This window comes from Lathamus discolor, chromosome 19, assembly GCF_037157495.1.
Source record: "Lathamus discolor isolate bLatDis1 chromosome 19, bLatDis1.hap1, whole genome shotgun sequence".
Lineage (NCBI taxonomy): Eukaryota > Metazoa > Chordata > Aves > Psittaciformes > Psittacidae > Lathamus > Lathamus discolor.
Window position 1 is genome coordinate 772,235 of NC_088902.1, and position 26,215 is coordinate 798,449.

A 26,215-nucleotide genomic window follows, 5' to 3' on the forward strand; every position below is an offset into this window, starting at 1 on the left:
TTCCTCTCGCTGGTGCCAAAAGGAAGAGGCCAAAAGAGCAGGAGCTTTGTTAAAAATATTTATTTAAAAAAATACAGTTGTTTTGCATGTCTGTTGCACATAACTATTAACATAGGATTGACTTGGATAATCTGCTACAATGCTTTTGGAAAGCCAGCCTGCATTATACAAAGCAAATCCCTCGGTCAGTTCTTACACAAAATAGTTTTCTTTAACTGTTCCCACCCCGCTTTTAAAAAAGATTGCAATACAGTCAGGTTGTTTTTCTTCTTTTTGTTGTTTTTTTGTTTTTTTGTTTTTTTTTGCACAAAAATCGAAGCAATAGAAAAGTCACCTGATTTCTCAGGAAAGACCTCCGGTATGTTCGAGGAACAACAGCCAGCGCGCTCTAACAGCAGCCCCCGTTACTGTGAGGTGTCCTTGCAGTGCGCTTCCTCCAAAGTCACTTTTGCCCCTTAGACCTCTGCCCCCCCAAATCGCACTCAAACCTGCAATGTGTCCCAGTAACTGCGGATCTCCTCTAAGCAAAGGGATCAGCCGTTGTTTCCCAACCTATCGACACGCTGAAGGTCTTCCTAATGTTATCTCGGAAGGTTAAATAAAAGCAAATTTAGTTAACACTGAACAATTACTGAAAACTTTGGCTATTTATGTACTTGCATTACATACCAGCATTTGTTTTAGAAACACAATGGCATTAAGATACTCTTCCTATAAGGTATTACTTTAAAAAGAAGTTAGACTGAGAAGCTATTCTCTCCCAGGTGAGTTCACCCAACTGCAACGCGAGCACCAAAGCGGTGCCAGATTGCAGCAGGCTCTAAAAGACTGTCTAGAAAGAAAGTCTCCAGTGTAGGAAGTTAAGACACTCACTACAACTTAACGTGCTTTGTCTCTCGACTTGGTGCTAGAGATATATATATATATAAAGATAAATAAAATGCAATTCTGGTCTGGAAAGAGTAACTGAAAGCGTTCACGCTGCTGCTTTCAGTGTTACTTATTGTTATCACTGATGGTTCTACTAAAATGACAGTAAAGCAAAGAGAATCCGTTCCAGATTAAAGAGTGAGTTCACTGATGTGACTGTCTGCTCAGTCTGCCCCAGGCAGAGCTGCTGTAGGATAAAGCCACTGTAGACACCACTGCAAAGGACCCAGGGTCACCTGAACATTCAGTTGAGCAGTAAAACACTAAAGGCATCAGGAAGTCACTTTCCAAAGCAGATGTGCACTTTAAAACCGAACACCTGCCGCACGTTACCACAGCTGATTCGGTTGCTTAAGTTCTCTCAAAGGGAACTCCAAGCTTCCCTCCCCTGACTTCATCCGAGCCACAGCCGGGGTAAGTGAGACCAGTTGCAGCGAAGCCAATGGATCTACTCGGATTTACAAGCTTCTGGCATGGGACTCCCACCTGCCAGCAGCTGGCTCAAGGAGGCGCAGAATTCCCAAGACAAAGTCTCACGCTGGTTACGATTCCTATTCAGAGTCCTTTGAGTCCCAGATTAATTCCAGCTGCCCTAACAGACCTTAGAGGAGACAACCACCATATCCTTACGTGCACGTTGCTGGAATTTTCCCTTTTATTCATCTCGATTATAAAGAATATACTTCTCAGCTATAAAAACAGGGGGGGGGGGAGATAAGCATTAAATGTGCTACTGTACTTATCACAAAACACTGTGACGTACATAAGGCCATCTGGTAACACTGCAACAGAATACAAACAAGGTTTTAAAAGGGAGGTTTAGAATACAACTCTCTTTTTAACTACAAGGAATAATCTCAACCCTGTTCACAGAGCATGAAGGTTAGAACTAGCACATCATATATAGAAACCTCTGTGCAACTGAACAAGAGCAGAACAAAAAGTCAACACAAGTCTAGAAAGCCGTTTCAAAGCCTGAAGATTTAAGACATGCCAGCCCCCAATAAAACACAACAGCTCAAGGAGCCGAGAGCAAGCCCAGGTATTTAACCCCCCCAGCACACAGCACACACACGGAACCATGCAGAGCCCATCCTCCGAGCCTTCCTGTGCTCAAAAAATAGAGAAAAAGGAAATAAACCCCCAAAAGAATAAAAAACAGCTTCCAGTTATTAGTACAGCACCGCTGCATGTGCTGCCCGCGGCCCGAACCGGCTCCGGCCACGGCGCTTCCCTTCTCCTCCCTCTCCTGCCTGCACTGCTCGCAGCTCATCCACGTCTCCACTAAAAGAGCCCTGATTCCCAAAGGTTCAGCATTATTCCGTTAACTCCCTGCTCAAAGCCCACCTCTGAGATGAAAACCTTCTGCAATGCGCGGTCTCAACAGAGGAGCAAGGGCTTGAAAGTAAGTCCAAACTTTTGTTCCAGGACCATAAAACTATTCAAAGACACAGTTAAGACATTTATGAATGCCAAAGGTGCAGTGAGAAATAACCTTTGGCAACCAATTCATCCACACTGTGGTATAATGGAATACCAGAACCTAAAAAGCCTCCCAATAGCTCGGCAGTGTGCGAGAAGTGGCACGGCAGAGTGCAGCGCCTGCTCTGGTGTATGTGGCATTATTTAACGTGTTATCTCCACATATGCAAAGCCAGATTCTGTGTGAACACTCACCCTCTCAGGCAGTGAGCACGTGTGGCCACACGTATGCTCACAAGAGCTATTCCAGTCTCAGCTGAATCTACATCTACACACAAGTCTGCAGCTCTCAAAGCCTGGTTTTTAGCACACAGAGCTCCACAGCCAAATCTTCCACTGCATCCTTTGGGAGGGGGTGAACAGAACTAAGCTCTAGTCAGCTGGACCTTGTTGTGTGGAACAACGGAGATGAAGTGGACATCTTGCTATCCTGAAAGGTAAGAATACATCAGCACACTTAATCAAAAGACATCATCGGGTCCTGCCCAGCTTCCTTACCTTGTTTTGCAAAGCATGGTTATGGTCAGCAAAGCTGCATCCTCCAGGAAGCATCAATGTTCTGCAGTGAACACGCTCCCCCTTAATTGTGCTTGCTCTTTGTACACAGACAAGGGTAACACAGTCCTCAGCTCAGGATCCCCAGACACCCAAACCCAAAACTTAACCCTTCTGCTTTAGGTGGCACCAGGACGGTCAGGCCATGTGGACAGAGGGGCTGGTGATGCTAAATACAGGCTGCAGAAACCGGGCAGCGCTGCTGTGGCTCCTCTGTTACATCCTTGTGCCCAACAGCAGCCTGTGGAGAAAGAGCTGATTTTCCTGCCAAAAGCCTATCTGGAATCAGCTTTCACCCCTGGCCCCTGCACAGGCAGCACTACCGAGTGGAATGGTGCATCCACAGGTGTTGAGCCAGGAGGAACAGCCCCGAGGGACGGTGGAAAATGGTGTCACTGCCTTTTTATCTTTCCATCTTCCTCTGAGAGCAGCTGATTTGAGCAGATCAGCTGCAGCACGGCACACACCAACCACCACTCAGCGCAGCGGAACAGCCAAAGGCTTCCGCATTAAGCAGATCTGCTTCATTCAGACTCAACAGCAGCCATAGCCCATTGCTGTTTAAATAAACGCAAATCAAACCATAAGCAGTGCTGTTCAGGCAAGGACACCAGAGCTCATGAAATCATCCCAAAGAGCTTCATGATTGCAATTGCAATGGATTTGCAACTTATCCGCTGAGCGTAAGAGCCCCTGGGGCTTGCGCCCTTGGTGTGCAATACCATGCTGCATGATTCTGAACCTCTCCATAGCCAGGACCTCAGCACCCAGAAGGTGGCTCTTACACAGGAGAACTAAGGAATGGAACAGAACAACGCTGTGATGGAGACCAAAGCTCAACCATCAAGTTTAAAAATACCTCTCACCTTTGACAATGCTCCTTAACTACCGACGTAGTTTAGTTTCATAGCTGACAATACCAAGATAGCCTCTTGATAAACACTGAGATGTGTCTTGTAAACAAATACGCATTAAAAATGGAAGAGGTTGAATCGTATCGAAAACACGGGTACGTACAAAACTGCTATAAAACAGTAGCAAAAGGTGACTAAAAGATGCATGAAGAAACCATGGGGCAGCCAACAGATCAGAACCTCCAGCCCTGACCTCAGCACTAGACGTGGATCAGAACTGGGCCTGTGCTCACCTGAGACACTGCAGCCAGGCTCCAGGCTGGCTCTTCCACTGCTCTCACCCTGCAGAAGATCTCACAGGGAAGCTGAAGTCGTGAGGGAGCCTGGCAGCCCCGCAGCTCGCTGCCCTTCTGTAAGCTGTGAGCAGGAAGACGGGCGCAGAAGCAGCCTCCCCTGCTGCGAGTGAACACTGAAACCCCAGAAGAATCTATCAGCCAGGTGTCTGAGGGCTGAGAACGCAGCAGAGAGACTCTCCCAAACCCATCGCTGAACAGCCAAAGCCTTTCATATTACAACACACGCTCCATTGCACCAAATGGATACTGAAGCCTTAGGATGCTCTAAGTGAAAACAAAGAATTCTCAAATTCAAGGAATTTTATCACTTCCTGACCTCCTGCAAAATGCAACTTGGATGTGCCAAAGCCAGTGCATGTGAATCACATTCAGCATCCCTGCTGAAGACTGATCACTGAAACACGGAGCTGAACTTAAGCTGCTGTTAAGAAAACAAACCCAGACCTTGCCTGCATCACCCTCAGCACAAGGATCCCATCCTCTGAAAGAGGTAAGACAGAACAAGAAGGGTTCTATAATCACAGGGTATTATTAACACCATTCCACTTCCCATGGATGGTTTCTGCCTGCAGCACGTGTAGCTGGTGGCATCCTGACAGCTCAGCATCTCAAATAAAGCCTGACAGAGCTCACACACAGCAACAGCAGCGCAAGCTTTCGAACCCTGCAGTACTATTATAGAGCAGCAGTGACACATAAAGAGATTTCCAGAAGCAGGGCAGATGTTCAGCTTCCAAGCTCATCCAGCCTAATTCTACCACCACTGATGAATTCACTGATGCAAGTGTTACCAAGCACTCAGCAATACCACCTCAGCAACATGAGCTGCGATGAGATGCTTCTGTAAGGCTGCATGATGATGTTTTTAAACCAACACAGTGCTATACCCATATTACAGATAATCCATGATCACCAAGAGAGCCAGTATTAACCCCAACCTTCCCTACATGGAAAACAAGTCCCAATGAGCTGCAAACTGCTCCTGAAGTGAGCTTGTGGAGCACCAGCAATGCACAGAACCAAGCTCCAAGAAGTCACAGGAATGTGATCCCAAAAAGCTGACAATAATACAATTGCTAGTAAATGTGTGCTTAACGAGGCAGCATATATACAGGATAATATTATCTTAAGTGACCTGAAAGTTGTAATGGAGAAGAGGTGGCAAACAGCTCCTCTCCCACCTCCCCAGCCTTCTCTATGTGCTTTCCCAACTGCCTCCTGAGATTATGATCCTGTCTTTTCCTAGGCAGGTGCTTAAGAAGCCAAAGCAATCCTCTTCTCAGTGCTATCTGTGAGGAAGCTGGGTATTTCAGACTAAAACAACACATCCAGGCTGCATATTCATAGTCATTTCCTCTGGGATGGCATCCCCAGAGGTGAACGTGTATCTCCAACCAGCTACACAGAGGGATCTTAGGAAGCTGTGAGGAGAAGAGCATGAAACCAGGCCAAGCACAACGAACAAGCTACGTTAGCACTTGGTTCTCCTGCATACCTATGCTGATAGAGTTTACACACAGTTAAGTGCATGTGTGCACATACACAACAAATAAACTTGGCTTTTCTCCATAGGGGACAAGGAAAGGGAAGCAATTAAATTGCAAGTCTTTAGTGCTCATTAATTCTGTTTTAAACTCTAATCCTAGTCTGCAACGTTGCTCACACTTGGTGGGCAATAAAATTGGCCAGCCTAAAACAACCATTAAAAGTGCTGCTATTTATACATAGCTATATATATATTTTCTAGAGCAGACTCACAAGGCATCATGCAAACCAGAGAACTCCCGGTGCCTGCTCTTGGTTAAGATCTGCAGCTTGCTTTCTGCATTCAAAACAAAAAAGGTCAATATTGCACATTGTCATCTGAAGAGCTGCTGGCACAGGAACCTCATCCTGCATCTGCTGATGTCTAAACGCGAAGCAGCATCATGCCTCTGACGCAACGGAAGAGGAAGACAGTTCACCACGAGCTCACTCCCTGCTACCTCCACCTCCTCCCTCCCACCTCCCACAGGCAGGGGACTTTGGAGATGAACAATGCCCAAAAAGCAACCCCCTCACCCCCCCACCCCGTCTCGGGTGTGTTCTGTCAGGAACACACCAAGCGCTTTACAGGTTTCAATGCCAGAACACAGAAGATAACGTCACTGCAGTAAAGTCTTGGGTATTTAAAGTGAATTCAGAGCCTGCAAAAGTGGCAAAAGGAAAACTCTGGAAAGCTCAAGTTCACCACTTCTGCAGAAGATGGGTGCAATTGACACAGCGTGCGCTGTCAGCTCCTCCTGTGTAGAGGTACAATCCTGCTCTGCTCATCACAACTGTGAAGAAAGCCAAAGGAAAGAGATGGTCTCCATCCGGTTTCTAGCAGGTATTTTACAGAGAGGATCACCTTATGTCACCAGCTCAGTGTGCACACACAGAGGTTGCTGCCTGATGTCAGATGCCCACAGCAGAAGGGCACCTCACCCCACACCAACAGAGCACAGCATCAGCCTGCGAGAGGAGAGCCTCTCTCCTTTGATTCCTCTTAAATGCTCTCTTAAAAGGCCTCCTGAGGTGTAAAAATCTACCTACAGATTCCGTTTCACCCATGTTTCATGGCTCTGGACACCAGCCTTGGGTTAACCCATGCACACACGGCCATCAAGAAGAGGAGCCCAAGCACAGGTTTCCTCGGAGGCGGATAGGCCGTGGTACCCTCTTAGCTGCACAGACTGAGCTGAACCCGTTTGGGATCCAGTGCTTCCTCAAATGAAAAAAGCACCGGATCCAATGCAAAACCTGAAATAAGAGCGGGCAGAAGAGGAGCTTCCCCACTCCAGCTGTGGGGCAAGAGCCGGAACGTTAATGCTCAGACGTTACCGCTCTCACCCACTGCTGGGGCTGCTGAAACTCGAGCATCAGGCAGCAACCTCACAAATCCAGAGCCACCCTCAAACCTGCATGAGAAATCCACCCGCCTGGTGCTGTTCCAGCAGGGCTCTGTAACAGGTCTCTGGCACAAGAAATGTTTGGACTTGAGCATTCAAACCTTCTGAGAACTGGAAGGATCTAATCCCACTGCTCGTCTGGCTCCAGATCTTGCCTCCTCACCGAAGGAAGGGCAGGAAGAAGCATCCAGGAGCTTTCCAGCTCACTTCCCTGAGGAGCTGGGCTGTGGGGACACGATGTCATCGGAAAACTGTCCGGATGTCAGTAACACAATCACTGGGTATCCCTTGAAAAGCTCTCCCTGCACAAAGACAAGCTGTTTTTACAGCAGAAAAGATGCGGGCTGCTCGGTTGCTGCACAAGTTATCAGGCCCCAAGGCAAAGCTGAGCGCACACACCCCTTTCCCAAGCATTTCCTGGAATGCCAGCTTCGATCATGATTAGATTTCTTCTTGCCAAGCACAGGAAGCAGAAGAACAGAGGGTTTCTCCAAGAGTCCCAGAGAAAAGACTTCTCTGTCACTGTTTAACTGCAGTCAGTGCAGACTCAGTTACTGCAACACCAACCAAAGCTCCCTTTAAGCATAGGGAAGTCTTCCGATCCGAGGAGGGAAGAGAAGAGACTGGAGCTGCAGCTCCTATTAAGGCGTTTGCACAAACATTCCCAACCTGGGTCTTCAAAAAAAGGGAATTTTGCAAAAAAGGCATTTGATTTGGGAATGGCAAAAACTATGACAACTGCTGATCACCTCTGGGGAATTACAAATTGCTCATTTAAAAAACACGGTTTCATGTTAAGTGTCCTGTCTTTCCCTTGCTTGCCAATCTGTCCTTCCCATCAGTTCATGTGCTATGTCTTCTGGAGATCAGGGGAAAACGGGCCAGGGGTAGAGGGTCCATCCAGTCCAGACAGAGTAAATGGGCCATGACTGTTCAGCACTGATGGAAACTAAGAGACAAAACACAACCGTTAGGCAAGAGTCCATTTCCATTCACCATTCCTGTCCTATCTGTGCATGTGGAGACTCCCCCAGGAAAGAAAAAGACACCTCAAAACACAAAGGAAAACACCCTTGGCTTCCCCCAATCAATTCACTCTGATGCCCCTGCATCAGAGTGGAGCAACCCAGTGAGGATAACCTCTGCTCTGAGCACTGATGCCATCCTCAGTAAGTGACTTTAACACAGGTTTTTCACATGCTCTGAATTGCTCCCCAGTTCATTCTCAGCTGTACATAAAGCGTCCAATGCATCTCCCCTCTACTCACAGAACATACAAAGCTACCTCCTTCTCCTCCACAGAGATCACAGATACAAGCCCAAAAGACCGATAGTTAAATTTTACCCTTTGCCTAAGCAGACTCAGGCAATGGATGTGGTTATTCCACCTCCAAAGCAAAAGGTGAAAGAGGAACATGAATAATTGTAAGGATGTATCTTTTTTTAAATAGAGGGGACTTTTTTATGTATATATTGGGGACAGAAACCAGACACATCACAGCCTGGGTCCTACAAGAGGTACTTGGGCTGGAGCCTGCAGGTCTCTGAGGAAGGTACCGCGCAGCACGGTGAGACTGGCTGAACTTACCTGGAAGAGGGTGTTAGCACCTTGCAACCTGGCAGGACTCAGAGGAGCAACGGGGCTCAGGGTGCTCCAGAAGTGAATGCTGGAGAGCAAGGGACTGGGGGTCAGCAAGATGGGAGTCTGCAAAACACAGGGAGAGAGCAGCTGTGGGAAGCGGCAGTGCCAGCAACGCGGAGCCCGCGTCAATCCAGAGCCACCATCGCGGCTCCTGCAGCCGCGCAGGGCTGGCTCCACAGCCCAGGAACTCCCATTCCCTCCTCCTCCCCCTGCCCCACAAACCCCACAACAGCCACCCCCATCCGGCTCGCCCTCCCCTTGCTGAGCAGTTGGCCCCCTTTTCCCAACAGCTGCCAAATCCTGCTGTAACCTACAGCAAATCGGCTCCTCCTGCAATTCAGCACCTGCAAGCGGCCATGGAAAACTCAGCCTGCGAATTAAGAGCAGGTCGTGGGCACCCGCATGGTCTGGGTGGCACTGACAGTGTCCATCCAGCTTCCGAATACTCCGGATGCTCCAGATTCACGGCCAAACCCTTTGAAGGATGCCAAAAGATCAACTCCCCTCCATGTTTTTCCCTGCCTTCAGCCATTTCAGTTTGCACTCAGCAATTCGAATGACAGGAAAGAGATTCAACCCATCCAGACCCATTTAACAGCCCACTTGGATTTGGTTCTCCTCCAAATTTTCCATGAGGCATAAAAACTTTCCTTTCCCACACAAAGATAACAACTAAATTAAGCAGCTGCTGCAAAGTCACAATACCCTGGTCTGCAGTAACTGCCTCCTGAACCCAGGAAAAGCAAGCTGCTAAGCACACACCTCCGTGCTTCTCTATTTTTAAAGCAGTTTCAGAATCAGCCTGAAGGAAAATGGGAGGGTTGAGGGCTTTGGGAATAATTCAGGAGCACCCTGGCAAGATGCACAAAGGATCCTGCTGGTGCTGCTTTGGGTTTTGCCTCCACACGCCAACACTGCACAGACGTGCAGAGCTGACACACCACTTGGGCACACTCTGGGGGAGAAGCTAATCCCAAGTATGAACAAAATGGGAGTGCCAGACTAAGTTTCCAGACTCCAAACACAACCTATGGACTATGTGTTTTTCCACTTGCTCCCCTCTCCATTTTCCATGAGAACACAACCACCATTGTTCTTTTAAACACCAAAACCAGGAAGGGAATTGGGTTACCTGAGAGAAAAGTGCTGGAGTAAGAGAAGCAGTTGGGAGAGAAGGACTCAGAATCCCCAGCGGACTTGGATCGCTGCCTGTAATGACGAGAGTAGGAGCCAACTCCAGCCCTTTGGGTTTTTTGGATCTGGAGAGGTGATTGGCAAATTCCTTCTCCAGCACAGATGAATCCTGCTCTTTGGGCTCTGGGGATTGATGCTGAAGGCTCTGAGCCTGCTCCAGCTGCTGAGAAGCCACGGATTCGATGTCCGTGTCAATGTCCAGGTCAGGATTAGAGCTCAGGGGCGGCGATGGGGGTGTGGAAGGAACCTGCAGACTGGGGGACACTGAGGATATGGGTGGCGTTGGGGTGAAGCTGGTGGTTAGGTTTGGCAAAGGGGCTGGAGCTTCAGGGACAGGTAACTTGGGTAGAACGAGGGTCTCCAAGGTCTGGAGAGTGTCTTCTGTTCCCATGGGAAGGGAGGACACAGTGGAAGTGGCAGAAGCAGTGGAAGTGGCAGAGACCGTGGAAGTGGTGGACACCAAGGGGACCGATGAAGGCTTTTTGGAGGGCATGGTCACGAACTTGATGACAGAGGGTGTTGGGTCCTGAGCTGGTTTCTTCTCTGTCAGCTTCTCAGCTGGGTTCTCAATCTTGATGGACCTAAAGAGTTTGACGCTGGAAGAGTTGAGGGAGTTCAGAGTGAACGAGGAGTACAAGCCGGAGTGGATGTAGTCATTGCGGCTGGAGGACTTAGCACAGGACTGAGCCTTCTCCTTCCCGCAGTTTTCCACATCCTTTGGAGCACTGCTGACTTCCGCAAAACCACTCATTTCGGGGTCTCCTTCTATCCGGCCCACGACAAGCGGATCCATGTTTAAAATCTCCGGATAAGAAACAAACTTGTACACAAACTTCTTCCCATTCACTTTCTTAATGATATTCTGTGGGTAAGAAGATATAAATATGCATTGAGACCTTCTTCAGATTAATTTTCTTCCTACAAACACTGCCTGAAATAGACAGAGGAACCCAGGAGTCTGTAATCTTCCATCAAAAACTGTTCCTTCTTTCTTTATTTAAAACCACTCTGCTTTCTTGCAAGGCAATTCTGCTCCTCAAGCAGAGCTTGCAGAATAAAGGCTCTAATAGGTGAGCTTAAGCTGACATTAAATAAACTAACAGCAGCCTTAAACCTTTTCATATGTTAAAGAAGCAAATACCCATTCCCCGCAGCAAAGATCACTGCCCTGGGTCCAGCAAGTGCAATCCGACAGCAGAACCTGCAGAATTAAAGCTCAGAGGTTTGCAGAATGGAGAGCTAATGCTTCCCATCAACCCACCTTTATTCTTAATAAGATGATAATAAAGGAAAGTAGGTAGCTGAACTAGTCAGCAGAATGCAGGCAAACCAGCTATTTCAATACCACAGAAGAGCAGATGCCAAACTTGTTTTGCTCCCAGGTGAAACGCCACACACAATCTGGGCCTAAGAAAGCTCTTAATGTCTCGTACAATTATCATCACCGAGACCCCTCAGTACAAAGTCAGATTCGTGCTGCCCAGCAGTGAGCTCCACACGACAGCACCAAAGGGGCAGGTTCCTCAGAAGCGATTTTGTACCTCCTATACCCCCCCAGTAACAGCAGTGGGATAAATGGCTCACTGCAAGCGAGGTACAGCTCCCATGCTGTAGTTCTGGTTCAGCTTCCTGACACCACCTGAGCACTAAATGAAAGGCTCTCCAAGTCATTAGAAGACATAAGCTCAGTAAGAGAAGCATCTTACTCTGCTGGACCAAAGCTGCTGACCACATCAGAGGTGCAGTTCTGAATACATGAAGCATACTTGGGCTGCTTCACTGCAGACCCTTGATTTGATAACCCCTCCTTAGAGACAGTTGCAGACGGGTCTCAAGGTGGTTCCACGTTCACCATCTCATAGAATCACAGAGTGGTTTGGGTTGGAAAGGACCTCAAAGCTCCTCCAGTTCCTGCCACAGGCAGCAACACCTTCCACTAAATCTCATTCTGCTGCTTAAAGTGGGGTGTTGAGGATTTTAACCCTTGCAAGGGCATGTATTTTTGGAAAGGGGATTAGTATTCAAGGACAGATTTGTCTTAGCAACGACACAAATCAAAGAAGGTAACATTCTGCACACGGCTACCTGGAACCTTAGAACAACCACAGGGGAGGAAACGCAGCAAAGTGAAAACCAAAGGGGAAAATCCCCTCTAAAACTAAACTAATACACCTTAGTTAAGCCTGGGAGACAGAAGTAACACCTATCCCCTTGAAGGGACCGAAAAAGGAAACAAAGCCCATTAGGCAGAAGCTGGTAAGATGGATAAGGATTGGGGATGGCTGTAAGGACTTTGTTACCTTCACATAATAGTATCTGAGAGCACGGCTGAGTTTATCATAGTTCATACTGGGCTTGTTCTTGCGGATTCCCCAGAGTCTGGCCACCTCCTCTGCCTGCAGCAGTTTGAACTCCCCGTCGTTGGAGGTCCAACAGATGATGTTCTTGTTCTGAGGCTCTTGGAGGAGCTGGAGGAGGAACTGCCACAGGGTGATAGCACTGTCCATAGCAGTAAGCTGGAAGGCAGATAAGAGGCAGCAGTTTAGGAGCAGTGCATTTTCTCAGTCTCCCTAGAAGGGGGTAATGGAGCAGAGATGTTATTTCCAAAGCCAGCAAGAGTAAAAATTATTAGTCACCAGTCGTGAAAGATGTTCCCTGCAGAACAGGGGCTGAGAGCCAACTGCTGTCGTCTCCTCCCACATGTCAGTACTTTTCACATGGGTTATATTTAGCCTCATTTAACTAAATCAGGTCACTTTGGGTAAGTTGCAATGAGTCACAAGCCAAAAAATAACTTTCAAAGTTGTTCCATGCTCACCCACTCTGACTTGTCCTGAGACCAGCTCAGGTGCACCCAGGTAACACCCAACCACCCCTCGACACCTCCTTCCCCTGCCTGCACCCACCTCGGTACCGCTACGAGAACAGAGCGGATCAAGGCATCACTTCATGGACATGAAGTGCAGACCAGCTCAGCTCTCCTTCAGTTCCCACTCCTCCTGCCTCTTGGTGCGCAGCCCTTTCAGTCAAGCCCCCATCTCCCTTTCAAATCTCCTTTCTTCTTTTCCACACATCATCCCTGACTTTTCTAAGAGAGCAAACATGAAAGTAAAGACAATGATAACAAATGCTGCCAGTGCTTATCTCCTGACTCCTGCCACATCTTCCCTCCATCAGTCATTTAGGCTGGGACACTCTAGGACCAGGCACTTGACTCATGCACTTCCAGGACAGTTTTCCTGCACTGAAGCTGTCGATGTATCATCTCACCAAGGACGGACAAGGCAGCAGAGATGACATCTCTCCTTGACCATATCTGACCACATGAATCTGAATTTCCACAGCTGTTTCCAAGCAGAACACTAATAATCCTGTCTGCACAAGGCAAGTACAAGACACACGATGAATTAAACCAGATCAAATTATACTGATGAAGTATCCCATACGGATTCTCCTATTCCACAACAGAACAGCTTCTCTTAATGCAGCTTAAATGTCTTCCAATGAACTACAAACAAAGCAAATCACCCTGCAATACCAACCATCACGACGAATTACACTAAAAGTGGTTCAATATGTGTAACTACGATGGGTTTTTTGCCCACACACAGAGCCAAACTCAATATAGGCAAACCTATAGAGCACTGGGGTGATCTGCAGCCCGAGCCACCATACGCTATCCACGGGCAGAAGCTCCAAATCAGAGGCATCAAGTCCAACTCCAGCCAGCAGGACCCACACTCGTATTGCTTGGGGTCCATGTATACACATGGACAAGTAAGACTTGGTCAGGGCTGCCAGTTCATCTTCATTACCAAAGCCTTTTATTCCAATCTCATTACTGCCCAGCACTTATCCAGCCCTATATAAGGAAGAGAACGATCTACAAGTCAGAGCTTCAGAATTCACTCAGCCCTGTAACAGGATTCCTGCTGACAGTTTACACAGGACTACACATTCTTATTTAAATAAGGTGCCCCAGGGCAGGTACTTTTTTTGGGCCCAGCCCATTGCATTTAACTTATTTTTATGACTCCCTGCCTAATGGCAGCTTACCTGGCTACACAGGGCTGCTCCATTGATCAAGTCAGTTAAATTGCTGCAATTACAAGGAGCAATCTCCAAGCAGGACACCCACACCACCCCGCTATGCTGGCCTAAGGTGCTTTCCTTGGTAATTACTATCTGCACACAACTCCATGCCTGCCCAAAATAATTGCTCAGTACTCTAAGAAAATCTCAGCTGCTCAATGCAGTGCTTTGAGACTCTTCCCCCCGTGGCAACTGAACCATACGGGGACTCCAGGCAACCACATGAAAACTCTTCCACGACTTCTCCTCCAGCTTGGATGTGGATTTGCCAATAACATCTTGTCTCTGCCTGCTGGCAGCGCAGGGGCCGCGCACGCTGCGGAGCATCATTATCCTGTCAGGATGATGCACACGCACGGGGTGCTGTGTAGACGCAGGGCCTCGCTGCTGCCATCCTGCCGAGCTGTCAATACCACTGATAGGTGTTAACAGAGAAAGAGCAGGAAAATGAAGTTGAGTGATTATTCCCACGCGCCGTTTAGCTACAGCACTCGCAAAGCCCAGCAGCAGCCCTGCACCAAGCAGCGCTGCCTGATGCAACGGGAGGCAATCAAGGCGCAATTGGATCAGCAGCAGCATTGGAGTGGCAAAAGCTTTTTTCTCCCTCCTCTTCCCTAAAAATCCATGCAGATTTCATCCCAGGATTTCACCCCGTTATTTTATCAGCCTGCTTCCCATTAGGAAGAAGCACCTTGCCACTAACTGAAGGCTCACCAGCTTCTACTGCGGGCAAGGATTGTTGCCAGGTCCCAGTGCAGAGTACACATGGAGTGACCAAAGTGATGGAAAAACCCCACCTTTCCCAGTGAAGAGCTCTGTTGTTCAGAGGAGCCATTACCAAAACAAGAGGTCGAGCTGCCTAAATCCCAGCTCCTGCAGCTTTCCAGCTGGAAGGATCCTTCTCCCAGGAGCAGTCAGAGACTGTACAGGAGTGTTGGATCAGTGAAGTTACCACTGATGTTTGACATTTACAGGCTTGAGGGATGTCATGATCCTGCACATCATTTGGGGGATACAGAGCACAGCCTCAGCACCTTCTCTTTTTAAAAGTCTTATGTTAAGACATGTTCACAGGGTGGGAAGGGCAGAAAGCACTTTGAATTGCTAATGGATAGGTTACACTCTGAAAGAATGAATGTCCCTCTACTAAATACAAACAGTGGAGAGATACCTCGGTGCAACTGGGAGCACAGTTTTTCTGAAGCCTATATACAAAGGGAAGGTGAGAAAATGAACCTTCAAGTTGGTCAAAGCAATGGAATCAGATGGAACTTGCCGCTTCAGAGCCTAGGAGTGTACGGTAACTGGGGAAGAATATGTACATGGGAGACAACGTGCTATGAATCAAGACACTTCATTTAACTTTAATAAAAAGCTGCTTTGATTTAGCCAGAGAGCACATGAAAGAACTGTTGCTTCTTCAGGAAGAAGCAGAATAAAAGCAAACATCACACAAGATGTAAAATGAAAAACCAGCAGAGGCGAGATGAGCACTCCTCTTTGTTTAAGAACATGGTAAAAAGGTTCCTCCTTCTTCAGCACCTGGGGCAGGAGGCGGCTGATGCCTTTTATGAGCTTTTACCATGCAACCAGAGGACTGAGCAGCAGCGGAAGCTCCCTGTGCTACCCATGTTCTGCAGGACATCCTCAGCTGCCCTGGCACGGTGGGACCTGCTCTTACAGACGTTGTTACAGCCATTTCCAGCGCCATGGACTCCAAAGCATCAGAAGAAAGAATTCAGAAGATTCTCTTGTCCTTTTCATCCAGGCAAACCTCTGCAGTGTGGGGTGTGGTGTTACAGACCCATCAGCTGGACACACTACAGAGATGAGGGTGAGGACAGGACCCTGCTGTCCCACTCGAACAGCAGAGATGCTGCTTCTCTCAGCATCAGTAAAAAGCATTTCAACTCCTTTCAGAATGACATCTTCGTTTAAAAGAAGGCATCAATCTCCCAGCACAGCCCCCATCAGCATCAAAAGCCCAGCAGTTTAATCGCTTTGCCTTCAAGCCGAACACACCAATGATTACAAGCACAATACTTCCAACTGCCTTTTGCTGCTGAAGGTATTTTCCTTCCAAGAGTCCATGGAGAAAGGTCTCAGTTGAAAAGACAACGAGGGAATCAGGCAGAGAGGCAACAACGGCCCTTCCAATCCTGCAACAGCTGAGTACAAGGAAAAAATAGTTGCTCAAGGCAGAGGGCAGTTACACTTTGTAATGAGGATGCTAAAATAGAGCACTATTATTGTCTTGAGAGCTTCACTGACGCCTACGGATGACCCTTCAAGTATACTGAGTAGCTGACAGAATTTGGCTGCGGCATTCTCAATCCAAGCGCTGCAAACTTGGTTGCTGCAGCTTCAGCTGAGGTGGCTGGAGCTGGGTTTGAGGCCTGGACTTCACAAAGCCAGGAGCTTCCAGAAAGCATCCGAGATACGGATCTGTTCCGGTGCCTTCTCATCATTACCTGCGCCACAACGGGCCCCACGCAACGCAGCTGATTACAGAGCCTCCAGGCTTTGCATCCTGTGCGGAAGGAGTGTGCAATCCGGGGTGGCACAGCAGGCAGCAGGAACGCTTTAGGAAGTGGCGTACGGGAATCTTTGTGGCCAGCAGCTACATCACTGCTGCAAACAGAGACGAGGGCTCACCCCTTGGTGCTCAGGGAGGAGAGGGGCACCTCACGATGCTGAGCAGGGCAGGGGACCTGCCCTAACCCCCCTCTTCAAGCTCTTCTGGCAGTTTCCTGTGCTTGGCCTCAGCACCACGCACAGCTCGAGCCATCTCCACTTCAGCTTGTTCCAGCAGCCTCTGACAAGCATCTGCAGCCTGATGACTTCTGCAGCTGGACTGAAGGAAGCAGCCAGGTCCACAGCCCTGTCAGAGCCCCCACAGAAACAAAGGATGGGGCAAAGGGAAGAAGGGAAGTCACAGCGAGGGCAAAATCAGCGCTACCACCTATTTAAATGGCATGGTGACAGCTGCCCGGGTACCTAACACAGAAATGGCATCTCAAAGGATGACCCTGGAAAGAGCAAACAGCAGAGAAAGATACAGAGGGTGACAGAGAAACCTCCGACCAGAAACACTCTGTTAACGGGAGCAAAAAAGGCAAGAAAAGAGGCAGCCAGGGTACCACTGAGATGGTTTTGGGGACCTCACACTGAGTGCAATGCAGGAGGTGAGCAACAGCATGCAGGAGCACTCCCCTTGGGTGCAGCAAAGCTGAACTGAGCACACTTTGCTGCACTGCTCCATCCCCTTCCCTGGTTTCGGATGGCCACGGTGTGTGAGCAAGAGGAATTCATCGACAACAGCTCCCGCTGCATTGTGCAATGGTCCTGCAGACACAAGGCCTTGAGAGCTGCTCCAGGGAACAAACAGTGAGGTAGCGTTGGTTGAAGGAGATTTGTGGAGGTCACAGGCCCGGCTCCTTGTTCAAAGCAGGGTTAACGTCAAGGCTGGATCAAGTCTTTGCCCAGCACTGCCTGAACCAAAGGCTCAGAGGCGAAACGTGGCTGGTAAAGGGTCTGCAAGGCACGGCTTCCATCCAGACCCAGCCTCTGCAGGCTCTGAGTAGCTATGCACAGACTCCAACCTGGTAGGAAGCATGTGAGGGTGCTCAGTCCTCTTCCAGCACACATAGAGCACTGTAGAGGTAATTTTACTATCACCATGTCCTGTTTTCTTAGCTCACCTCCTCAAGACAGGTAAATCACAGGTAAATCTGTGTATAGTAAAGGTCTATTCATAAGGAACTAAAAGTCAAGATGCAGGCGTCTCCCTCTGCACCACCACCATCAAAACACTCCAGACCCTGGCAGCTTCCCAAGGAGCAAACAACTTCAACCTGCTCTAACACACACTAAAACCAGGCAAGAACAAGGGAAAACCACCCTAAACTCCACTGAACTCCTCTCTTCCCCTTGGCTCGGGCACTCACTGCGCCGCTGCTTCCAAACCAGTCAGGAAAATCAGCCTGGTCTGAAGGAGAAGCCGTGGTTACGGAGGCAGGAAGCTCGGTGGAAGGAAATGCTGGAGGATGTCCTGGTGATAAGAGCAGCTCCAGAGTTTTCACTGCCCAATCCCGCTCCAAGCCGGACGGTTCTATTTGCTTACAACAAACACTGCCCTAAATGTGGGGTTCCTGGCTCACAAACTGAGTTACTCCACCTGAAACCAGGGCTGAGCAAATACTTGGCTTCCAGGAGGAAACTGTTTGAGCTTTTTACCTCCGGAGAAATAAGCATTTCCTTTCCTTCACAGGCATTTGCCGGTGCTCACCTCTGTGTCAGCACACAGGAACAAGCCACAAAGGAGCACAGTGCCCCAGGATTCCCACCATACTCATAGCTGAAGCCCCAGGTTAGGAGAAGCAGATGAGGCAAACAGCTCTACTGCTCTGTGGACCTTGATACAGAGACAATAGTGCCAGCTTTGGTGTCCAATAGGGCTTTGCCCAGCACATCCTGACCCTTAAAACCTTTCAACCTGTTTGACCAGGACCTCCCAGCACGGTCCACGTACATCCCGCACTGCTACAACCATTCTGCTCCCTCATCCCAGGCTAAGGACAGCTCAGTGTAGCCTCTTTTACGGACAGCAGACCTCATTCCCTGCTTTTATGGACTTAGATGAAGCATCTCCCCTTTTCCACCTCTCCTTTTATAGGATACCAGAGCAAAGAGCACACGGGAAGCTTTAGGACAGACAGCAGGAATGTTAAACTTCGGAACACCTCTGATCAGCTCTGTGCCTGGCTCCCGGCACTGACGGGATCGTTTCCATGTAAGCCATAAACCCACCGGGCTCTGCAGCAGCTCCTCACTAATGACGTTTGCTTCCTCCTCCCCTGCCACCACCATGGGCTGAGGGGTGAGTTTACCCACAGCAGCTTAAACCAGCTCCAAAAGGCACAAGGCTCTGCTGAAAAGCATCCTCGGGTAAGAGCGAGGGGCCGGGTGTCCGCATCCCGCTCCGGAGCAAAGCCCAAACAGAAGGGTCAGCGTTTGCCGTCGTTCCTAACTTTATTATGGAAAGGAAGCCTCGCTGACGGTGGAAAAGGTTTCCTTTAATAATGTTTATCACAAACTCAGCCCCGTTGCTATGGCGATGGAACAACCATTCCCTCCAAACAGGCGCTAAGCCCCTAAAAATAAACAGGCCGGCGAAAAAGCAGGAACACGCAGCGGCTCCTGCCGCAGGGATCGCGCCTCTTCCCGACAGGATGAGCACCGACAGGGATGCGGCACCCACTCACCAGCGCGCTCGGCTCCAAGCCCAGCCCCGGGTTTCTGCTTCAAAGCAGCCCCCATTGAGGCCGAACCGCGGGGGCCCCGCGCCCCGCAGCAGGGGGAACCCCGCGGAGCTCGGGCTCACGGGCGCTGGGAGGTGCGGGTGCGACCCCGCAGGCTTCCCCCGGGAGCCGCGCACCGACGTGGGCAGCGCCCGCGCCTCGCGCACGCTGGAGCACCCAAGGGGTAAAGAACGAGAGGAGCGGAGCCGGGGACGGACACAACAACCGGGCCTCCCCCGGCCCCGAACCGAGCCCCGAGGCGCTGCCGCTCTGCAGAGCGGCTCCCGGACGCGGCGCTCACCGTGTCCGTGTCCCCCCCCCCGCCCCCGCCTCGCCGCGGAGACCCCGGCCCCGGAACGGGCCCCCCCCAGCCCTGCCCCGCAGCCCCCGCGCACGGTCCCGTCCGCTCCCTCCGCCTCGCCCCCGGCCCGGAAGCCGCCGGGCCCGGCCGCCCCCGCTCACCGAGGAGGAGCCCCGCCGGTCCCCGGGAGTGGCGGTGCCGTCGCGGCGGGCAGGTGCTGCAGCGGCTCCCGCGGCCGCCCGTCATGTCCGGGCACCCCCGCGGCGGGCCGGGCCCCGGGCCCCCATCCCGGGCGGGCGGAGCCGGGCGAGCAGCGAAGGGCAACGGCGGCGGCGGCGGCGGCAGCGCGTTACATGGCGGGACGCGCAGCGCCCGTCCCTCCGCCGCGTCCCTCCGCGGCCGCCGTACCCCACACTTCCGCCCACGGCCCCCCAGCGGCGCGCACGGCGACCAATCCCCGCCCGGGCTGAGGGGGCCGGTGACCAATGGGGTCGCGCTGCTCCGCCCACGGCTCGCAGGGCATGCTGGGGGCTGTAGTCCCCCGGGGCCTAGCGCTCGCCCGCGGCCATGTGCCCTCGGCCCGGCGCGGGCGGCCCCGACCCGGAGGGAGCCGCTCGCGTCCGGTGTCACCGGTAACGGGCCCAAGGGCACAGCGGGGCAGCGCCCCCGACACGGGCCGTGGCAGCAGCGAGGAGGGGGCTGGGGCCGCAGAACAGCACCAGGGCTCAGAACGGAACAGTTCGTTAAAACGGAATGAAAGATTCGGGGAGTGAAGATTAAAAAAAAAAAAAAAAAGGAAAAACAAATTTAAAATAGTGAAAATAAAAATTAAAATAAGTACGAGCTAAAATAGCAAACAAAACCACAAGTAAATCCTAGCCGACCACCAACATCCCGCAGAGCCTGCGCACGGAGCGATGGGGCCGCAACGGGACTCAGGCGCCTTCACCGGAGCAGGGGGTCCGAGCCCCTGTGTCCAACCTGGCCTTGAGCACTGCCAGGGATGGGGCAGCCACAGCTTCTCTGGGCACCCTGTGCCAGCGCCTCAGCACCCTCACAGGGAAGAGCTTCTGCCTAAGAGCTCAGCTCAGTCTCCCCTCGGGCAGGTTCAAGCCATTCCCCTTGGCCTGTCCCTACAGGCCCTTGTCCCAAGCCCCTCTCCAGGTTCCCTGCAGCCCCTTCAGGCACTGGAGCTGCTCTCAGGTCTCCCCTTCAGGAGCCTTCTCTTCTCCAGGCTGCCCCAGCCCAGCTCCCTCAGCCTGGCTCCAGCGCAGGGATGCTCCCGCTCTAACAGGGGAGCAGCCGGCCCTGAGCTGTCTCCTGTACCAGCGCTCGCCCCCACACCAGTCCCTGCATCACATCAGGAGCACTGAGGGAACTGAGGTGGCTTTGGACCACAGAGGAGTCTCACAGGGTTCCCCCCCCAGGAGTGCTTAATGGAGGGGGAAGGTTTTGACCGTTCTTGACGTATTTACTGGTGTTATCTACCACATTTTAGGGTAAAATTCACAGCTTCTGTTTATCCCCACCTCCAGCTTTAAGGGAAAAAAAGGGTGAGAAAGAATGGACAGAGCAGGGAAGAAAAGGGGGAAAGGACAAGAAAATCCTCCACAAAAGCCCAGAGTCAGTTCCTCAGCTCCCAGATTCATTAAAGCCCCTTTGCAGAGCTCCATGCGCTGCTTTCCTTTCCTTTTTCCTGCGCAAAGCATCGCATTTCCACAGTTCTCTCCATGTTATCAGCGCAGCTTCCCCTTGGGAATGCCCGGGGCAGGAAGCAGTGACCCAGGCACAGAGGAGGCCCCTTTTCCTATGGCTCTGAGCAGCAGCCTCCTCACCTCTACCTGATCTTGTGCGCTGAGGATGCCCGAGTCCAGCCAATGGGTGAGCCACGCTCACCAACGCAGCCACAGCCGCCGGTCCAGCATCTCCCCCTTATCCCCTGCTGTGCCTCATCCTCCCTCCTGCTCCCTTTGGAGCACCAGATCAGAACGGGAGGACAATAAAGCCTCCTCCTGCAGTCCCAGTGGGAGGCTGCCAGCACCTGCACGTGGGTGCCTCCAACAGAGCCAAACCCGGCTCCTGGGGAAAGGACCAGCGCCGGGATGCGCACAGCTCGCTCGGGAAGCTCGGTTTCCGCGCTGTGGGGATGGACAGCGCCGAGGACCGGCACACGCCGTGCTGCTGCCTCCCCCTTGGGCACTGAGCATCTGAGCATCCCTCGCTCGCAAAGGGGGAGTGACAGAGCTCCGAAAAGGAGCCTTTCCCAAGACCCACGGCCACACAAAGGCGGTGTTTCAGTGCCTGAGGGAGCCTGGACAGGCTTTGCAAGGCAAACAGCAGAGCTCCATCGCATCCCCACGGCTCCAGCTTCTTCCCTGGCTTTGTTTCCCTTTGCAGCAGTAAAACCTCCCAGCACCCCCAAACTTCCTATTTCCTGAGCACTCAGGAAACAACACATGAATGAACGCAGAAGGACAGCCCAGGGTGCCATGGGAGAGGGCCAGCAGCCACCTCCAAAGGTGCCACCTCCTGACACCCAAAGGGCTTCAGCTGCAGCCATCAGAGACAATGCACCAGAGCATCTTTAGAGGGAGAACGCGTTTCCTTCCCCGGCCGTGGGTTTGCAACCCAACGTGGGCTTGTTCCTATCTTCGGCAACATCACAAGGGGAGAAAAATATAGGACAGACAAAGGGATGGAATCCAATGGAGCAGGCAGCGAGGCCGGGCTCTGGTGCAAAAGCCCTGCTAAAAACGCAGCTCATGCAGAGGCATTTAAAGAGAAAGAGGCAGCACAAAAAGGAAACCAAAACCGTTCCAGTGGGGATTTCGGGTGGATCAGACAGCGGCGCCTGGAAATAGACTTTGGGAGCAAGGAGAAAGGGAGACAAAACTGCCCGTTGTGGGGTAACACAGGACAGGCGGGTCAGGGAAGCGCAGAGAGCTCCGACCACACTCACTGGCAGAGGGATCCTACTGCAAAGTTGGCTTGAGAGCACGAGCAGGGGAGCAAAAGCACTGGGAAGGACGCAGCAGCTGACCAGGCCTTGCTCCAGAGCACGGGGATGCTGCTGTAACCCAGCTCCCAACTCCGAGCACTGGGAAGAGGTCCCAGGGATGCTGCAGGATGCCCACAAGGCACAATGGGGACCTGCACTGGGTGTCCCAGCGCCTGTCCAGCTGAATCTTAACAGTGCCCAACCCTGCGTAACCCACCTCTTCCCTGGGGAGGCGATTCCAGAGGCTGATGCTCTCAGTTGGAATCTCCCCAGGAGTAACTGGCACCCATCACCCCTCATCTTTTCCTTGTAAAAAGGGAGTCTCCACTGGCTTTGTAGCCACCCTTTAGAGACCCGAACAGGGCAGGGTCTCCCATGAGCCTTGTTTTCTCCAGGCTGGAACAATCCCAGCTCTCTCAGCTTCCCAGCCCTTGGATCATCTTTGTGGCCGTTCCTCGGCCTGCCCACATCTATTGTTGTGGAGAAGGAACCCAACTGAACCCAGCATTCCGGATAAGGCTGGGTGCCTTCCAAAGGGTTCATCTCCACTGACTCACATGGACTTGAAGGTGGTTCCAGGTGCTCATGAAAGTTAAGCCCTAAAGCTGTGCACCAGGTCTCTGGTTATTGCACAACGTTGCCAAACTAGTTCCTACCGTGGCATCGACACGGTCCTGCCACTAAAAGCACCGTTCCTATTGTCCAATTCCCACATCCCAGATGGAATTCCTAAGCACAGCTCAGGTCCAGCCCAAAGCACGTGGTAACAACAGGGAAAGGCAGGAGCCACCATCACCATTGAGACGGATCCCATGCCAGAGGCTGCTTGCACAGGGTCTGCAGCAGCAGAGGTGAGGAGCAGACTGCAGCACGCGCTGCTCTCCCTGCAGGCAGGAGGGAACTGGTGTCATCCACAGCAAAAAGCCAACGCTTCCGAAAGGAGCCCGGATCCGTGGATGTGGAACCGCATCCCTGATCCCCCCGCCCACCCTGCGCTTCCCAAGCCAAAAAAAGGCTTCCTCTGGGTGGATTCTCTGAGGGAAGGATCAGCCCTTTCCAATACATGGCACTGTCTGAGCAGATACCCCCTCCTCTTCCACAGGCTCCAGGCATGGATTCACCACCCCATCAGCAGGGAGCCTGCCCCCAGCAAGGCATCGGAAAGCAAAGTGCTACCTGTAATGGAGAGCGGCGCCCAGGAAAGGGGCATCCCTGCAAACAGCCTGTCCCAAGTCCATGCTGAAAACAAGCATCCGGCCTGGGAAAGATGCTCCACAGGGCAAGGGCTGAGCAGCAGCCACGCAGCCATCGCCGTATTCCCACATGGAGACGCTCTTCCCTTCACCAACCTCTCTGTGAGCGGACTCCTGCCTGCTCGGAGGCTGGTTCTGAGCAGGGAGGCACCAGCCCGGCCAGGGCAGGTCACTCCAGCACCTGGTTTAGTTGAGCTCCTGCACTCATTAAGCTTCACCGTGCCCTTAACCTCTCTGTCCCCAGGTTGCTGCCCACGGGTGGGCTCTGGCAGCCCAAGGCCATGATCTACCCCGCTTCTTCGCAAGGAAAACATTGGATTTGTGCTCCGGAAGAGCTCGAGCTCATCCCGGGACACCAATGAGGGGCTCTCATCCCTTTCGCTCCCAGCTTCGGGAAGCGCTGCTGAGCCCGCGGAGGGCTGAAACCTCCCCACAGGGCTGCAAAGCTTCCCCACCTGCATCCCTTCACCACCTCCCCTCCTCAGGGCCGCCTGTGGCTGGGGACCACCCAACTGACCCCATGATTCTGTCACCTTAGAGATGTGTTTCCAAAGGGGCCCTAAACCAGGCCCCGGTTTGCACTGGCCTTACCTGCTCCGGGAGGCACGAGCTCCCCATGGGCTGCAGCTTGGGAGTGTCGCTGCTGTCACCGAGGACGGGGGGCTCTGCACCACACGCGGCTCCATCCCCAGCCCCGGCTGCACATGGAGGAGCTCTGCCTGGGTTTCTCTTTGTGCTCTCCCACAACTCCTCTCTGCTTGCCCTGCATTGCTTAAGCAGCACTGCTTAGCAACCTGACAGCACAAGGCAACCGGTTCCTCCCATTCCCACTCCTCCAAGTGGGAGCCACGGGAGGCACCTGGGGCCACTCACTCACTGGCACCCTCTGGGATGGAGCCGGGGTTCCGGTTCTCGGTGGCGTGATGCGTTTTTGTCTGTGGGGAGGCACAAGTCCCCATCCCAACGCCACGGATCTCGTCTGTACTTCCACAACCACCGCTTCTGCTCCGGAACAGCATCCTCACTGGAGCAAAGGAGAGGCAATTACAGAGCCTTTTAAGCCGCTCACCCCAAGTCCCCAGAGGGAAGCAGGTGAGGCTCTGATGTGCATTGCACAAGAGATACACATCTGGGTGTTTGATTCCAGAACCATCCCTCCCCTCCCTTTGTGGTTTCTTTAACAGGAATGGCAAAACAAACGTGGGGAGCTGCAGGGCACCGGCATTCCCAGCGCGGATCCACCCCGGCACGGCCTCGGCAGATGGAGAACAGCGAAGCACTGAGGATGAGGCAGAGCTCCTCTTGCTCCACAGCTTGGGAGCGCGGCACCTCCCCGCCTGCCTTCGGCTGGGAGCGGAGCGAGGCAGGATGGGGCAGGCCCAGGGCGAGCAGGGAGGCTGCGGAGGAGCAAAGGGGGACAGAGGGAAGCCCGAGAGGGGCCTGGGTCAGTGCTGGCACGGGGCCTGCGAAGGGAGCCCCGGAGCACAGCGGGCACGGGGCGAGTCCCAGGCAGGCAAGAACCCGCTCCAACAAAAGGCAGCCCCAGAGAGGCTTTGGCCCTTTGCTGGACAAACCTGCCCTGCGCAGGGCAGGGGAAAGAGGAGCTCATTCCCCTCTCATTCGGGTGCCACCCAGCACTAACGCGGCTCAAGGGCAGCTCCAGACGAGCACGCGAGGTCCTGCTCTGGGATAGCAGCAGGGCGGCACGAGCGCACCTGAGCTGCAAAGAGCCCATGGGTGCCAAACACCAGCGAGAGGCCCCGGGCAGAGCGGTGCGGGCAGGGCGCAGTGCCCGGCCCGGCTCCCGGTGCTCCCCCCGGGCTGGACGAGCCCCAAAGCTCAGGAATTGGCCGAGCAGCGCGGGGCTGGCGCCCAGCACACGTCCAACACGTGCAGGCCGTCGGCAGCACGGGACGGGGGGCACTGCTCCCCCCGCCAGAGCCTGTGCGAGGTGGGGGCTCTCCGTGCCGCGGTTCTTCCAAGGCGGAAAGGACTTGGCTGGAGCTGCTGCTGCGCCTCCTGCCCCCCTTGCACTGTGCACCGCTGAGGGAGCTGAATGGGTGCGCAGGGTGCCCCAGCCCTGGCGCTGGACACAGGGGCTTGGAGCGCGCTGCTCTAGTGGAAGGTGTCCCTGCCCGTGGCAGGGGTTGGAGCTTTAAGGTCCCTTCAACCCAAACCACTGCAGGGCTCTATGAGCATCCCCAAATATTCCAGATGAGGAACCAGGCAGGTGGGAGCCTGCTGCTCAACGCCAACGGGCTGCAAGGAGCTGGATTCCCCCCGCAGCAGCAAACGCCTCTGGGGACTTCATGAAGGTCAAAATACACA

General features: G+C 52.4%; 1 protein-coding gene across 1 annotated transcript; it reads right to left on the reverse strand.

Annotated features, from left to right (window-relative positions):
- Positions 1 to 45: 45 nt before the first annotated feature.
- On the reverse strand, positions 46 to 20,016 carry ELK4 (ETS transcription factor ELK4). Its single transcript, XM_065698775.1, has 5 exons — positions 19,798 to 20,016; positions 12,244 to 12,459; positions 9,882 to 10,805; positions 8,696 to 8,812; positions 46 to 8,056 (listed from the first exon to the last, which is right to left on the reverse strand). Exons 2-5 carry the CDS (start codon positions 12,448 to 12,450, stop codon positions 7,958 to 7,960), a joined length of 1,347 nt encoding a protein of 448 aa, XP_065554847.1. The 5' UTR covers positions 12,451 to 12,459; positions 19,798 to 20,016; the 3' UTR covers positions 46 to 7,957.
- Between the last annotated feature and the right edge of the window lie 6,199 nt (positions 20,017 to 26,215).